The sequence below is a fragment of the Saccopteryx bilineata genome, chromosome 5 (assembly GCF_036850765.1).
Source record: "Saccopteryx bilineata isolate mSacBil1 chromosome 5, mSacBil1_pri_phased_curated, whole genome shotgun sequence".
NCBI classification, from domain to species: Eukaryota; Metazoa; Chordata; class Mammalia; order Chiroptera; family Emballonuridae; genus Saccopteryx; species Saccopteryx bilineata.
In genome coordinates this window covers 234,711,212-234,728,859 of record NC_089494.1, presented here as the reverse complement: position 1 = coordinate 234,728,859, position 17,648 = coordinate 234,711,212, and the positions used below count along the sequence as shown (strand labels likewise).

Here is a 17,648-nt window from a genome sequence, read left to right as displayed (position 1 = left end):
CAACATATCTGCCTTTCTGTTTAAAAGATGTCTCTTTCCCCCATTAAACTGACATGGTACTATGATGGAGCGATTTCTAGACTTGGTATTTATTCCGTTGATCAATTTGCATGTCTTCACACCAATACACATCATCCTGATCACTGTAACTTTATGGCCAGTTCTGAAATGAGGTAGTGTAAGTCCTCCCACTTTGTTCTTTTTCAATAATGTTTTGGCTATTTAAGTTCTTTGCTTTTCAGTATAAATTTTAGAATCAAATTATCAATTATTAAAAAAAACCTCCCAGGATTTTCTTTTAGGGGCTCAAGATTTTCAACTCATGGATAAGCTGTTTCTCTGATTTTATTTTCTCCTGTATTATTTTTTTTATCAGGTATGTTTTTGTAGTTTTTAGTGTATGGATCTTTCATTACATGTATTTCTTGATATTTGCTCGTTTTTCTCTTATATTGTAAATGGTATTTTTTATGCCATTTTTCAATTGGTCACTGGTAATATATAGGAATTAAACTTTTGAACAGTGACCTTGAAGGTCATCCCATACCTTCTTAAATTCACTGATTAGTTCGAGTGGGACTTCTTTCTTGTTGTTTTGTTGTTCTTTTTGTAGCAATACTTTCTAAGCAACTTAATTTCTGTTTGTTAACAATGTATTACAATTTTAGCAGTTTCTCTATGCTTTTATCCCTGTTCATCTCTTTATTTTTAAAACTGTTTTGCTATTATGGAAAAAAAAAGCTTTGAAAATTGATGAATATTTTTTTACTACTAAAAAATGTCCTGTTGATTTTATGACCTAAGCATCTCAATTTCTGCCAACTTTTTTTATATCCATTATCACCAACACCATGAGCACCCCTATTTTAAGCAACCATCATCTCCCAGCTGGAGGTCTGCATTAGCCACGCTACTGGTTTCTTGCACTCTTTTAATCTCTTCCAAATTTAGTTTCTTTTGGGTGATAAGTATACAACATAATCAACTGTTCAAATGCTATAGATATGGTTTACCTGAAATCGATGTTATTAATCAATATCATCATAGTAAAGTTAATTTTCTAAATAAAATTTAAAAAAAATTAGTTTCTACTATAATGACTATCTATAATGATTTTACACACATATAATAATAACGTATTTTCATGTATCTCTATGTATCCATATATGTGCCACTTCACAGATATTTGTTAGGCCACATCTAAAAATGTCCCTGAACCGCTCTACTGGGTTCCACTTGACAGGACAGAAGTGGCACAACAGGCGTCCCCAACTCGGCCGCCTGCGCTCCACTAAGCAGGGCGCAGGGTGAGACCAGTGGCACGCCCACAGAGCCACGGGGAAACAGCCCTGAACCTGCCTCCTGTCTCCATCTGCCGTAGCTGCCCATTCCCTCAACCTTCCGTCACTTCTTCCTGCACATTCGAGCCTCTGCCTCCTTCCCCAATGACATTTCTCTACCTCCCTCTCTGTACACCTGTCCCAATCCTGCCTCCCAGGGGACCTCTGCCCCCAGCTCAACAGTACGTCCTCCTACTCGCCTCTTCCCCACTCTCCACCCAAACGTTTCTTCTCTTTTCATCACTGAAAAGATCACTGGCAAATATAGCTTACTGCAAAAATACACGTCTAAAAACTTGAAATATACATTCAGCTAACAATTTTCTACCGACCTACAAAAGTCAATGCTATGTTTGTAACAGCCAAACCGAGGTCTGTAGAGAAAAGCTGGCCCTCCCTCCCTCCTCAGGCCGCCTCCTCAAGGCAAGGAACACAGACATGCGTCCGCACACATCTTCCTCTGGACAAACATGCACGAGGCACTCTTTTTCTTTCCTCTGAAAAATGTGTGTCTCTGCAACTTAGGTTTTGTATTTATCATAGGCTTTCCGGACAAAGCATAGAAATTTAACTAATTAAAAAAAATAACCAATTGCACGGTGCATCCGTTACATTGGGACAAATAACCGAATGGAGTCACCAGAGTCCTCTCCAGCATGTGCTGATCAAAGTAGCAGATGTGCACAGCAGGGAAGTGAACGCCCAGGCGGCATCAGGGGCCGAGAAAGCTCCAGGCACGGTTCCTCAGGGGGTCACTTCTCATTACGCTCCTAGATGGATTGTGAACCTCCACTATCTGTCCAATAAATCTTAATTTCACAAAGGCTGGGAAAAAGATTTCATGAGGTACTTTACATCCGTTAGTCAATGAGCCACATCAGACTGTGTAACATGTTAAACCAGGTAAGCAAGCAATATCTATATATACACCCTTAAACTAAGTACAGAAGTTACAGAAGTTGGTGCTGGCTACCTCCAGGGGGCGTCTCAAACCCCACACAGCCATTACAAATCAGTACCTGGCCTAGTCCATTTCGTTCCTACCTTGGCCAAGTTTCAGCATCATGCTTCCTGGTGCCCCAGAGATAAGCACAGAGCTTCCCCTGCCCCAGTCCAGTTTAAAATGACTGTGTTCCACACACAGCTATTGTCACAAGGTATGAAGCAATCAGCCTCCTGATGGAGATTCTGGCTTGCATTTTTTTTCTACCACGTCAAGCAACACTGAAATATACTGCTTACAAAAATTAGGGGATATTTCAAAAGGAATATGAAGTGATAAAAAAAAGTATTTGATTTTTTTTTTATTAAACTACATCAGAAGAGCAAAAGACAAGTCAAAGAAAGTTGTTCGATTATGCAAAGGAGATGCAAAACCAACTTTTATTTCATTGGTGAAAATGCAATCTACAAAAGGCTGAAAGTACTGGAGTATCTGCCCATTCCCTGATCCCCTAATTTTTGTGAGCAGTGTATACTGACGTGATTGTGTTCTATGGGAGAGGATCACAAAAGGAACGTTGCTGGCTCCAGGGTATTTTGTACTTTTATCAGATACAACCAGGTTACTTCCTTAGGAATCTATAGCAGTCTAGAGTCTCTCCCTAGCAAAACATGACGTTCCACTGACTATAAACCTAGAGAAGTACGAGTTGTCTTCCATCATCTGAATTCTGTCAATCTGATGAGCATTTGGTATTTATTCTGAAGGGTACAGGGGTCTGGATTAATCAAAGGGCATAGCGCCTTTATGGACCCCTTGAGTTAGACTTCGACCTAAGTAGAGTGACATTTCTTTGCATGTACTATACAGATGCTTGCTTGCTACTCAACATTTGGTCCAGGGACCTGTAGCATCAACATCACCTGGAGGCTTGTTACGTCTGAGGGTATGTTTGTCTCTACCCATCCCACCATGTACTTCTGTTCTTGAATACAAAAATGGAACACAGAAATAAACACAGAAGTACATAACTTGTTCAAATTTGCGGCTAAAGCCATCTTAGGATATAGAGCTCAATACAGAATTCTGGTGAAGTTAAACTTCAGCTCATGACTTATTAACTGCTTTCTGTACACATCAAGGCTTGCCTACTGGCCGAAGATAAAAGTCAATCACATAATTCGTTGTTGTCTTTACTTTGGAACTGGTTCCTGAACAGCCAACTGTAAATGATTAAAATAAACAGTGTCACATGCTTTACTGGGGAACTGAAATAGCAGCCTGGTTATTTTTAAATCACTGACCTCCCCTAACCCAGCTCAACCCAGTTGAGAGGAAGCAAGTAATGATGCAGGGTCCTTTGCTGAGCTTTCCACTTTCTTGAGCCAAAAGTAGACTGACTCTATACCTCCAGAGTCGAAGAGTTCAAGAGGTGAGCCCTGGAGGAGGTTAGAGACGCCTGGCGCAGGAGAGTGAGAGAAGCCTTGGCTCAATTATCAGAATGGCCTGCCTTCTGAAGTTTTAACAGCCCACTCTTTTAAATGCAAAACTCCTCCACCTTTCCCCAGTTCCAGCCAAGTACACCTGCTCTAGTTTCCACACGTCTAATTAGTCTAACAGTATGCAAGGGAGGGCTCAGACGCTAAACAAATACCTCAAATATAACCTGTTTTTAACTTTAGCAGGATGCTCCTTAACAGCTTTGTTGTAACGGGTTTCTTTTTTGAAATGAAAACATTCTGTTGGATTTGGTTGGAAATTCCCTAATCGAGGGCTCTGCAGACCTGTCATTCTCTTAGGACTCAACCACAATCAAAATGATCCACCGCTGGGGCCATCGCCGGAAGTCTCTGGGGTGCCGCTCAGGGGCAAATGAAGCCGCTGTAGGCAAGCTATCCCAAAGGACAATGGCACTACCAGTGTTACAGAGGACAGGAAGATGACAGAAAAGGTAGTGCGGTCCGACTGCTATCTGGGAGGAAGCGCTGAAGAGGAGCCGAGCGCATCAAGAAGAATGCAGCTGAGACTATGGGTTTGGACAGAGAGGGAAAACCAGCACACCCACGGGAAAGCATCAACTCACTCACCGTGTAGACCCAGACTTCCAGAGACAATCTTAAGGCAAAGACCTCACTGGGGCACAAACTGAACAGTCTCCTGCATAAACTTGCCTATAAAGGCCAAACTGAGCAATGATCTGCGTGGAGTCTACCCACACAAAAGGCAAAGGGAACTCTGAATTCCCTTCTCGTCCATATTCTACATACAGGTGTTCAGCCAGTTGATACTACTTCTATCAGTTCATTTATACGCCTTTCAATGAGGGACCTCACCAAGTGAGACCGAGACAAACTCTAGGGTTGAGTCCTGGCAAGTTGCTTGAGCACCAATGAGCTGATGTGATCAGACCACAAGGGTAAGCGATCCCCTTTTCTTAAAATAATCTCTCTCAATCCTGCTCAGAGAGTCATGAATCAGTCACCTTTTCCTTTATTTCATTGAGAAATTTCTTGAAAGAAAAATCTCCCTCCACTGCCTCACCAATTGACCATTTCTCCATTCCTTGCTCTGGGCTTCAGTTTTCACAGCTCCGCCACTGCCCTCTGGGTAAGAACTGGAACTGCAGTGAGCCAACGTCACTTCTTAAACGCTGGATTTAGCGAGAGCTGCCGTCCTGGTCCTCCTCTTTTCACTCAGCGGGGTTTGGTGTTGGCCAGGGCTTCCCCTCCTAGGCCACATCCAGTTGCAGCTCTCCACTGTGTTTCCCTCTGGCTTCTCACAGTCACCGCCCTCGTTCTCCTCCTTAATTACACAGCTTCCACATTCCGGGAACCTAGCCACCCTCTTCAGTGATTCCCTCCAAGTCCTTCACCCTGGTTTTCAAAAGCCTACGAAATACAACTGTCGCTTGCCTTCCCATCCCTGCCCATTGCTCCCTGACATATATATCCTATGCTGTAGCCAAAATAGGATATTTGCTCTTCCCAGAATATATCTCTTGCCTTCCCACTTCCTTCTGGCTCACCCACTGCTACTGCCCTGATACCTCTGCTTACTGAAATTCCACGTGTATTCAAGAACCTCGCAAACGACTTTCCTGAGCCCCTGCCTCTCTCATCTGGCCTTTATTAGTTTCCCTATCTTGCATTAAATATGAGTGAGAATCGTATCTTCCCTATTGGATTATAATTTCCTGTAAGGCAGGAATGAAGACTGGTTTCTTTCTGTAGCTTCTGCACTGGGTCTTACACAAGACAGATATTTAGGAAAGATTACTGAAGTGAAGTAACAAAGATTCTAACCCTGATTCACACCTGTTCTTCTTCTCTCACTTGAAATATGTCCTTAAATTTTCTCGGTGGGTTTTGCTCCTCTGTGTGCAACTTTTATTTATAGGACAAAGGAAAAACAGTATCTCGGGTTATATTTTCCCACAAAGAAATGCCTCTTCCCCATCTACAGCGACTGTTGAAAATAACTACTCAATTCAATTTAGATAATCCTAAAACCTTTGTAATAATTTGAAAATGTTAATCTTATAAGTGTCTAAAATTATTTAGGCCATATATGTGCTCAGCTTTTAATCCCAATTTTTAAGATCATGGAAGCGAGTGCTTTTTAAGAACTAACCACAGTTCAGTTGATGTACACGTGCCAGGCAGAGCGGCAGGTCAGGGCCACAGGATGAGTCAGATGCGGAGATGCCCTCAGGGAAACACAGCCAGGATGCTTGCTTCTTCAATAAGCCAGGGAAGTGCTGCTATTTTAAGGCCCTCAACATAATACCCTGGGCTCTGCTGTACAGCACTGGACGAGCAGGAACCAGACAGAGTTGGCCCTGTTAGTGGGTCATTGCAGGCTTACAGCCTGAAACATATTCAACCCACACCAATTTAACACTTTTTCACCAAGGAGGTCAGTGGTGAAATGGTGTCTGTGGGAGATAAGCCACTCTGGGCCCTGCAGGGAAGTAGCCTTGTTAGTGGCGGTCAGACACCGCCAACTTAATTCCTTTTTTGACCAGGCTGGGAAAGAAAGATATAGGTGGAAATGAGACCCATTATTTTCAGTGATGGGCCTAATTGAAAAGAATTTCATGTCTTTTCTCCAGTTAAATTAAAACAGAAAAGTTGCTTTATTGAAGAACAAAACTTATTCTAATCCAATGCCTACTATCAAAATATAACAAGGGCCCGACCAGGCGGTGGCGCAGTGGATAGAGCATCGGACTGGGATGCGGAAGACTCAGGTTCGAGACCCCGAGGTTGCCAGCTTGAGCGCGGGCTCATCTGGTTTGAGCAAAAGCTCACCAGCTTGGACCCAAGGTTGCTGGATCGAGCAAGGGGTTACTCGATCTGCTGAAGGCCCGCAGTCAAGGCACATATGAGAAAGCAATCAATGAACAACTAAGGTGTCGCAATGTGCAACGAAAAACTAATGATTGATGCTTCTCATCTCTCTGTTCCTGTCTGTCTGTCCCTGTCTATCCCTCTCTTTCTGTAAAACAAAAAACAAAAAACAAGGTGTTAATCCAATCGTAGTAAGGATAGTCCTCATTTGACTACAGCATCAAAGCAGGTGATCTATCATGTGCTGTCACATATCATAGCTGTATCTCTCATACATTCTCACCATCCTTCAGTAAATATACCCAAACCTGAGATTTTATATGTATACAAGCAGATCCATTAGGAGGCATTTTTTTTTCTTTCTTTCTTTTTTTTTTTTTTTTTTTTTTTTTTTTTTTTCCTAAGTTAGAAGCAGGGAGGCAGTCAGACAGACTCCCGCATTCGCTTGACCAGGATCCACCCAGCATGCCCACCAAGGGGAGATGCTACGCCCATCTGGGGCATCGCTCCACTATGGCTGGAGCCATTTTAGCACCTGAGGCAGAGGCCACAGAGCCATCCTCAGCGCCTGGGCAAACTTTGCTCCAATGGAGCCCTGGCTGAGGGAGGGGAAGAGAGAGACAGAGAGGAAGGAGAGGGGGAGGGGTGGAGAAGCAGATAGGTGCTTCTCCTGTGTGCCCTGACTGGGCATCAAACCTGGGACTTCCACACACTGGGCCGACGCTCTACCACTGAGCAAACTGGCCAGGGCCAGAAGGCATTTTTAATTCTCTCCAATATCTTTCTTAGCCTGTCCCTGAACCCCACCCCTTCCCAGGCCTCCCTGTGGTGATTGTATGGGCAAGCGTCATTCTACTTGACATACTGTCATTCTACTTGAAATACTGCCATAATAGCATTTCATAAAAAAAACAGAAGCATTACTTTGCAACTGCATAAAGGGACTTAGAGATAATTATGCTAAGTGAAATAAACCAGGCAGAGAAAGACAAATACCGTATGATCTCACTTATAAGTAGAATGTAATGAACACAATAAACTGAGGAATAAAATAGAAACAGAGGCAGGGTCACAGGGAACAGAAGGACAGCTGTCGGAGGGGAGGGGGAAGAGGAGACAGGATCAAAGAAGGTGAAGGGATTAGGCCAATTATATATACATAACACAGAGATAGAGACCACAGGGTAGCAGTTCCCAGAGGGCAAGGAGGCATGGAGGTAGGGGGCGGGGCAAAGGGGTGAAAGGGGAATGGAAAGAGACTCTGCATGGGGCCTGGGGGCACGATGTGCTGTGCAGGGTGTTACACTGAGTGGCACACTTGAAACCATGTCAACATAATAAATTGAAAATAAAATTTTTAAATAATAGAAGCACAGTTTTGCAATTAAAAAAAAAAACTAGCTCAACCACAAAAAATTCATATGGAGTTTGGCTTCAATTTATATATTATAATATTCATTATGAATTTATAATTTATAAACTCTGGCCAAACACAATTTGGTCGAACCACCCAGTTTGGGGAGAATCATGACGGACCACCTCCAGTGTGTGTCAGACGCGCAGAGGAGGGTATGTCAAACACCGTGAGCTCAAATACTGCGGGAGGAAATCAGAGAAACAAAGGTGCGTTCAGATGCAAGGAGACCCGGGGGCATCCTGAATGTGGCTCGCCCTGGGCAACAGGCTTGACAGGGGGGCACAGAACAGCGGGATTCACAGGAGGCAAAGCAGGGTAAGATGGCGATGCAATGATTTCAACAGAGAGGGTGAGCAGGAGGCTAGAACTTCTGCCACACGGGTACTTTCTCAGTGCTGGAGAAACAGTGCGGGACACCGTGTCAGGAAAACACTGCTTTTCATCTTGCTCACACTCCAGATAATGAACTGCCAAGAGCAGGGGTCCCCAAACTTTTTACACAGGGGGCCAGTTCACTGTCCCTCAGACCATTGGAGGGCCGGACTATAAAAAAAACTATGAACAAATCCCTATGCACACTGCACATATCTTATTTTAAAGTAAAAAAACAAAACGGGAACAAATATAACATTTAAAATAAAAAACAACTAAATTTAAATCAACAAACTGACCAGTATTTCAATGGGAACAATGCTCCTCTCACTGACCACCAATGAAAGAGGTGCCCCTTCCGGAAGTGTGGTGGGGGCCAGATAAATGGCCTCAGGGGGCCGCATGTGGCCTGTGGGCCGTAGTTTGGGGACCCCTGGCCAAGAGGGCTCCTTCCATGGCTAGATTCTTCCTCCTGTGTTATCTGCACTCAAGCACTGGCATGGAGAGTGGTTCGTTCACCCGTTCATGTGCCCTGCACACACCGAACACCTGCTGAGGACAGACCCCTGGGCTGGAACCTATGGGGAACACAAAGGTGAGTAACAGGGTACACCTGCCCTTGGCTGCTACCCAGTGCAGCTACACCCACTCACAACAGAAGGGCAGCAGCACGGAAAGGCGGTCATCCTCCACTGGGAAGAGTGGACCCCTAACTCATCAAGACTCCCTCCCAGTCCCAGACTTCCGAACATCAATTTACTTTACCCGCCCTCAACAGCCACCTCCACAGAGAACAACATAGTTTTGAATTTGCCAGCTCATGAAACTGTGTACTTAACTGACTTATGTAACTCCAGGGGAAGGAATGGCTTGTTTTCAAAAAGTGTTGATGATAGGCTCAAAATGTCAAGTGTATAAGGTCCTTAGTTGGGTATGAAATCCATAATATGATCCCTGACTGAGGGTATTAATTCATGAAATGAGGCATCAGACAGGTGCCAGCCTATAGTTACATGATTAGAAATGTTGGAAATAAAATTATGAATTTATATTGCTGAAGTTGTTAGGGAATGACAGAATAAAGTCACTCTAGTCAGCAGGGGTCCCCAAAATTTTTTCACAGGGGGCCAGTTCACTGTCCCTCAGGCCATTGGAGGGCCGCCACATACAGTGCTCCCCTCACTGACCACCAATGAAAGAGGTGCCCCTTCCGGAAGTGTGGTGGGGGGGCGGATAAATGGCTTCAGGGGGCCGCATGTGGCCCATGGGCCGTAGTTTGGGGACACCTGCAGTGCCTCAAATGCAAAATAAGGAGAAAAATATTCATTTAAGAAGATAGAAGGGTTACTATTTGAATCTGAGAGAAAGGTGTCCTCTTACACATTACACGGTCTTGACAAACATTTAGAAACTGAAATTCTATAGTTATTACTTCAAATATTTGTCAAAAAATAATTAGCTGTCAAATATGCCCCCTCCCCACTCCTACACCCACTCCTGCCCCAATTTGGCAAAGCAAATTCAATTTCATTCTGATCTAATAACAACAGATGGCTTTCATATTAAGCAACTTGAGTTATGTGACAGCAAACAGTATCCTCACAAACATTTCTGTTATCTCTTATCAACTGTAAAATCAAAAAGATAACCGATTCTCAAACCAGGCAAAGGAAAAATTAAAAAAAAAGGAAAAACCATCAGCTCTTAGAAAATGCAAGTATCAAACTGAAAGCCATAGTTTCTTAGATATGGGATTACCAAGTATTCTGCTAAAACGGGTTTTATAGCTGTTAAGCCCTAATATTTTACTTTGACATAAGTTTTATATACACTTATCATAGAAACTTCCTTCTCACTTGCCTATTCTTCATTTACAGTCATAGAGCTAATCATGTTAACCAGTGTGAACTGATGAAACAAAACTTATAACTCAGAAAGAATATTTCCTCTGAACAGTAGACAAATGAGAGTACTTTTGGAAATAGGTAAGTACCTAGAAAATCGTAGATCGTATCAGTTCAAGGTGTGGTACCTAACATAACCATACCTATGACAGCTACTCTTTAAGTGTATAATAACTCTTGGGCCAAGGGTTGGAAATCAACCGCCCACCCCTGAATATCAGAGCCTTCTGCTGTGAGATCCATTATGCATTGAAAAAAAAAATTACATATTACTGGATCAAAAATCATTCTGAATCTTCTCACCAACACTGCAACAAATGCAAAAACTGCATATTGCCCAAAATACCAGTACTTGAAATACTGAGGCTTTCCCTTCCAATCCCTGTGGTTTTCCCTTCCCACTTTCCTAGAGTCACTTGCTTCCCAGAGTTTCAGTAGCCTCCTACTTCAATTTGTTCTGCTCCCCATCTTTAATCTGTACACTCATCTTCACCTTCAACAGACACAAGAAGAGTTGCAAACCATTGGTTTGGCATTCAAGGCCTTGTAAAATCGGACCCTGGCCTGCCCTTTTCGCCGTGTGTTAGCTTCCCTTTGATGGGAATCTCTATCTTCATCGATAGTCTAACAATGGTTCAACAAAGCAATCCAACAGCCTTCTTCATCTGTCCTCCCCTTTCTCATGCTGTGTCTTCTTTGTGTGCCTCTGCTCATCCAGTATCTTCCCAAGATTTAAGATGTAGCTCAAGTTACCCCACAACTTTCTCTACTTCTTAAATTTATATAGCATTTGACATAGGAGCCACGATCGCCCACAAAATTCTAGATATATGAGATCATGTATTCCAAGTCCTTCATTTCTCACACAACATCATCTTTCACTTTGTGCTTTTTAAAGTCTTTTAAATTTATTGATTTTAGAGAGAGAAGAAAGAGGAGAGGGAGAAAAAGAAACATCGATTTTTTTTCCTACCTATTTGCATTCATTGTTGATTTTTGTGTGTGCCCTGACCAAGGATCGAACCCGCAACCTTGGTGCATCAGGTTGACACCTAATCAACTGAGCTACCCAGCCAGGGCTATTTTGTGCTTTTACACAGTTCCTATCTTATATTTTTTTCATATGTCCCACAGGAAAGAATATAATGTAAATATTCTGTTAACAAAATAAAGATGACACTTTAATCAATGTAGCTTCCTCAAATGTATCAAAAATCAGCCAGTGGTAAGAAGAGAAGCAGAGCATTTTGACAGGGTCCAGAAAATTCATAGCAGTATAAAAATACCGTGTTGAATCACCAGCTAATTTTGGCAGATATATCTGATCCTCAACACATCGGGGAACTTCAAAGAGAAATGAGATTCTCAGGTGAGGCAAGCTGAGGGCTGGAACATGAAGTCTGTTTTGCATGAACCTGGGTATTAATAATCTGAGCGCATAATGATCTATTTGCTGTGTTAAAGGACATTTTGTTTTGGGCGACGTCAAAATCAGACCCACAACAAAAGAGCCACGTCAAACTACCATGCACTTCCCAGAAGATGGTCTGGTTTTAATAATTGTATTTATTTCTGGAGCATAAATTATATCTGCATGTGCATTATAGTCAAAGTGCTTCCAATGTATGCCTTTTACCCCGGCAATATCATATCTGATTATTTTCTATAAATCTTTTCTAGCATAACATCTAAAGAGCACAAAAAAATAAAGACATTTTTCAGCATTTAATATTGTCATAACCACAGCAGATTTTATGGATAGTACTTCAGAGCACATTGCTAAGAGGTACTTAAATATATTAAGAATGTTACTTTTCAAAAATATTGCACTGTAAATCACTCTAATGAAAATTTAACTGTCATGCTAATAAATGTTACAAAGCAAGAACCTACCCTGGAACAAAAATTTAAAGAGATATACAGTATTATCAACTGAATTACATTTCTTTTTTTTTTTAAGTTTCTTTTTTTTTTTTTTTTTAATAAATTTTTATTAATGGTAATGGGATGACATTAATAAATCAGGGTACATATATTCAAAGAAAACATGTCTAGGTTATTTTGTCATTAAATTATGTTGCATACCCCTCGCCCAAAGTCAGATTGTCCTCTGCCACCCTCTATCTAGTTCTCTGTGCCCCTCCCCCTCCCCCTAACTCTCTCTCTCCCTCCCTCCCATATCCTCCCTCCCCCCACCCCTGGTAACCACCACACTCTTGTCCATGTCTCTTAGTCTCATTTTTATGTTCCACCAATGTATGGAATCATGTAGTTCTTGTTTTTTTCTGATTTACTTATTTCACTCCTTATAATGTTATCAAGATCCCACCATTTTGCTGTAAATGATCTGATGTCATCATTTCTTATGGCTGAGTAGTATTCCATAGTGTATATGTGCCACATCTTCTTTATCCATTGAAGAGATTATTTATATTAGTATGAGTGTATGTTATAGATATGAGAAATTGTAAAATTCCTACCTTGTGTCTGTTTCTTGTTCACAGCATTATCAGCTTTATGGCGTTTCTAAAGTTTAAAAGCAAAAACAAAAACGGTGGAAAATGAATCAGACGAATAAAACAAAATAGCACCTACAGCAAAGGAGATGGCTTTAACTCATGTTTCTCAAGGCTTTTATCCTTTCACACACATATCGATGTTGTAAGAATGCCAGGGTGTGGTGACAGAAAGAATCAGAGGACATTCAAGAATTTTAAAACCGAAAGCCACCCACAGCATCTTCACGCAGTAGTTCTCTTCCGGGAGTACAGGTGTGCGGTCCTCGGCAGGTCTTACATTATCATGCAGATAAGATTAAAATTTTAATGTACTAGAATTATTTGAGCTGAAAGGCTGACTTAGTCTTTTGCTTAAATAACTCACTTAAAAAAGATTGCCCAAGAGAATTATCTATAATAACTACCCTTTAATAATGGTACTGAAATATTTTCAATGCATGAGGTTCATTAGCTAATTAAGTTGAGTACACCCTCTATAATTTAATGATGTGCTGATATCTGTCAATGACTAGAAGCAAATACATGTACCACTTGCATAAAGACTCTTCCATTTACTGCTCCCCAAGAGCCACCCTCCCCCCCATTCCCAAGCCACTGAATCACATGATTCTATTCTTCCTTCCAAAAGCACTAAAACAAATAGTAAACAGGAGACTTAGTTCATGTCTAGGTGGGTGAGTTTGAAGAGTTACATAAACCAAGGCTTTATAGCAGTAAGAAAAAGAAAGAGAAGGTCAGAGGACAGGTGAGAATATGACCTGGTGAAACGACCTTTTCTATGGTTCAACTAGAGGTTTTCTACTGCTTTCATCTAAACTTACAGCATCACGTGTACCACACCAGCCTCTTCACATTGGAGAAAAGTGTTGAGTATAACTAACTGCTCAAAGATTCTATCATAGGCCCTAGCCTGTTGGCTCAGTGATAGAGCGTCGGCCTGGAGTGCGGAAGTCCAGGGTTCGATTCCCGGCCAGGGCACACAGGAGAAGCGCTCATCTGCTTCTCCACCCCTCCCCCTCTCCTTCCTCTCTGTCTCTCTCTTCCCCTCCCGCAACCAAGGCTCCATTGGAGCAAAGATGGCCCAGGCGCTGGGGATGGCTCCCTGGCCTCTGCCTCAGGTGCTAGAGTGGCTCTGGTCTCAACAGAGCGACGCCCTGGATGGGCAGAGCATCGCCCCCTGGTGGGTGTGCCGGGTGGATCCCGGTCAGGCACATGCGGGAGTCTGTCTGACTGCCTCCCCATTTCCAGCTTCAGAAGAATACAAAAAGAAAAAGAAAAAAAAAAGATTCTATCATTTAAAATCCATGGTCAGGTTTAGCTGCAAGTACTTGATTATAAGGGAGAATGCAAAAAAAATGAGTTACTCAATTCACTGAGAAGAAACATGGTTTTTAGGACCACAGTGCCCAATATGAAAACACTTCCTAAGAGCAAAGTCTGGAGCTGTGTATTGGCATTCCTTCAAGACACAGTGACTCTCGGGAGGAGTGGCATAATAGCTGGCAGTGTGAACTCACTTCCCCCAAACAATCAGCCACTGAACTGCACAGAATGCAAACAGGGCGTTCAGAATGCTTCTATGGAAGGCCTGTGGAAAATAATTCTTGCCACATCCACACGCAGGAGGAACACATCACGATTCTTCCTCAGAATAAAATGCTCGCTAATAGAAGTATCATAATATAGACTGGTAATAGGCTAGTTATTGCTCCCAAAGGCAAACATATGATTTGCCAGCAAATATTCTTAACTGAATTTTTAAAGTTCTATTAAATTTGTAGCTTCAGTAGAGCATATTTTATTAATAAAACTCTAAAATGCTTACTCATTTTTGTTTGTTAATAAAGATCTTAAGAAAATTAAAAGTAACCCAAAATGAATTTTAGGCCAATAATGATTCCAAGTAAATTTAGATTTTCAGAGCAGGTGCAAATAGTTCTGAAACAATGCATATCTATAATATATAATAGTTAGACTTCCAACTGAAAAAGACAGATAAAAGCTAATTAATGAAACATTCCACTTCTACAGGAAAGTTAATCTTAATGAAACCTAAGAAGTTCCTGAACATTACTTTCCACTTACAGAGAATTCCTGTACAGGAGGGAGCATCTCATCCCTCAATCTTTCCACCACAGAATAAATTAGGTTACTTGTCAAGACACAATTGAATTGAATATACATACATAAGGACCTATCTGGAAAGGCAGATGCTAATTTCATGAGTATAAAAAGAAAGCATCTTTTATCCTAAAGCAATCTTTATTCCATCTAAAAGTAATAGTTCAGAAAAATTAATAGAGTTATTCTCTGATTTCAAATACCTCCCTGTCCTATAATCAGAAATCATTAATACCACTGGAAGCTAGTGAATTATTTAATCCTTTCAATAATTGGTTGACAGTACACCAATAGACTGTACTGAGTAAACAGTTCCATGAACTTTAGGATACTTAAGGAGACAATGTTGACTAACCCTCCTCTGGGAACTCTTTCCGCCCTAGGCATTTCTTGCTGCATCACCATCCAGATATTTCACCTGCACGTTGGCCCCTTCTTCCTTGTCTCCTTCCTTGTAATTCAGTGATGGAATTCCTTAAGGCTTACTCTCTTGCTCTCTTTGCTTCTCACTCTATACTCTTAGTTCATTCCTACCTGCAATTCCCACGATAACCAATACATAAATGTATACGAGCCAACACACTCAGCTGAGTTCTAGACAGTTATATCTAATGGCCTCTTTCACATCTCCTTCTAGCAGTCTCAAAGGCATCTCAAACTACATGCAAAAGATAATGCATGGCTTTAACTCCCAAGACTCGATCCTTGTCTCGACAATGAACCATATACCATCCACTCATACAAACTATGAACCTAAGGGTCATCGTTGTATCTCTGCTCTCTCTCACTCCCATCCAATTCATTACTTCATTCATTAAATGTTTATACTAAACACTTCAGTGCCAGCACTTGTTACTGTAGCTAAGTATACAGCAATGAACAAGAGATAAACACTCTCACTCTTATGTAGCTCACAGGCCAATGGTGAGAGACAGAGTAGAAACAAAGTAAGTAGGGAATACAGCATGTCAAATGATGATAAGTCTTGTCAATTTCATTCTCAAATATACATCGAATGGACTTCTCCACATTTCTTTATCTCTATCACGCCACTTAGTCCAAGATATCTTCATTGTTTTCATACTGGCCACTAGAATATTCTTCTAAGTCTACTTAAATCCTCTCTGTTTTCCTCCCAGCTTGTTTTCTATATTTTAGTCAAAAGGATCTTTAGATGACAGTACAGTTAACATTTATTCAGCCCTTACTTTCCACTCGCCACTGTTCTAAGGACCTCACGAGCATCATTTAATTCTCACAATAGCTGGTGAGGTTACTGGATTAATGTGTGTCTCCTCTTCTGGACTGCAAGCTCCATCACTTTTACTCACTAGTACATACTCAGCATTTGATCTCTGAACTTTGTAGACTTTAAATAAGTACTTGTTTTATAATCAATAAAGCTTATCAGTCTTTAAGTTTACAGCAAAGAAGGCATGTTTTTGGTGGTGAATATTATTAATTTAACAAACAAACTTGACCCTTACCATAGGAATTGGCATTTGGCATGATACACCTTGTTTTTATTAAACTAAGATTTCTCCATCAATCTTACAGCATTTTCAAGTAAGTACATATCTCATTTGTTACTTATACATAAAAAGAGAAAACTGTATTATGTTAAGTAGTCCAAAGCAAAAGGCACTGGGCCGGGTAGATCTTAGGTATCCCACCTGGAGCAATTAGTACAATCCTTTACTCTAAAAAATTTTTAAATGTTGTTTAACAGAATATAAAGGAAGTTTCACTAGAATGGAAGTTCTGTTTTATTCACTGATATAAGAATGGTATACGTTACTAGTATTCATCAATATCCAGTTCTCTACTTCGATGGACATGGAGATCACATGTCCCTTTGGTCATGTCACTAGCTCTAATATTAGGCTATAAACAGATGTGATATGCAACATTTCTGGGCCAAAAAAGAAGTGAGATCTCCTTTCTCTTCCTGTAATCCAGTGACAACATTCCACACGGCAAAGTCCCCAAGAGCCTATATGAACTAGGGTGCCTCCCACCCTTCCCTCTACAACACAACCTACAGTGTGTTTGAGGCATGAAAAATAAATTTATGTTTAAGCCACTGACATTTGGGACATAATTATTACTGCAGCAGAAGTTTAATGCATCCTAATACATATCCTACAAATGCTTGCCACCTAAGTACTGCTTCATATATTATCATTGAATGAAAAAATGTGTATATTCACTATAACTACTAATAAAGATACTCTTTGTCCAACTATCTATTATTTGATCTTTTTTATTTTCTCGGGAATAATATTTTAAACTTTCCATTACCCATACCTTGATATCAATTTCTAGTTCAACCATTCTTACAGATCATTTTTAGCCCATTTTATAACATTTTATTAGAAAACTACTTTAAATAATATTATTATTACCCCATGATACCATATTACATCCTTCAAAAATTGCTAATAAGCTGTGTTCTAACAGTACTCAATTTTTACATCACGCCAATAAGAGTTTTGTTTGAAAAAAACAACACTTCTTGGATACCATTTTATTTACCATGTATTTTCATAGAAAGGGGTACTATAACCATAGCTGGAGAGTTTCTAGTTTTGCTAAGGAAAAGAAAAAAAATTAAAGATAGGAGAGGCAGTTTAGAGCAATAATTATAAGGCAGGCGTTTTGAGCCTTGCTTGAATTCTGATGG

At 40.9% G+C, this 17,648-nt stretch overlaps 1 protein-coding gene across 6 annotated transcripts in view; it reads right to left on the bottom strand.

The window, feature by feature from the left end:
* The window catches only part of ATP8A1 (ATPase phospholipid transporting 8A1), a 228,818-nt gene that overhangs the window by 175,943 nt on the left and 35,227 nt on the right, over window positions 1-17,648 (bottom strand). For all 6 annotated transcript variants that reach the window (XM_066233480.1, XM_066233482.1, XM_066233481.1 and 3 more), the window contains one exon: window positions 12,806-12,851. In XM_066233480.1, coding sequence (XP_066089577.1) covers window positions 12,806-12,851 — 46 coding nt within the window. The remainder of the gene's footprint in view (window positions 1-12,805; window positions 12,852-17,648) is intronic.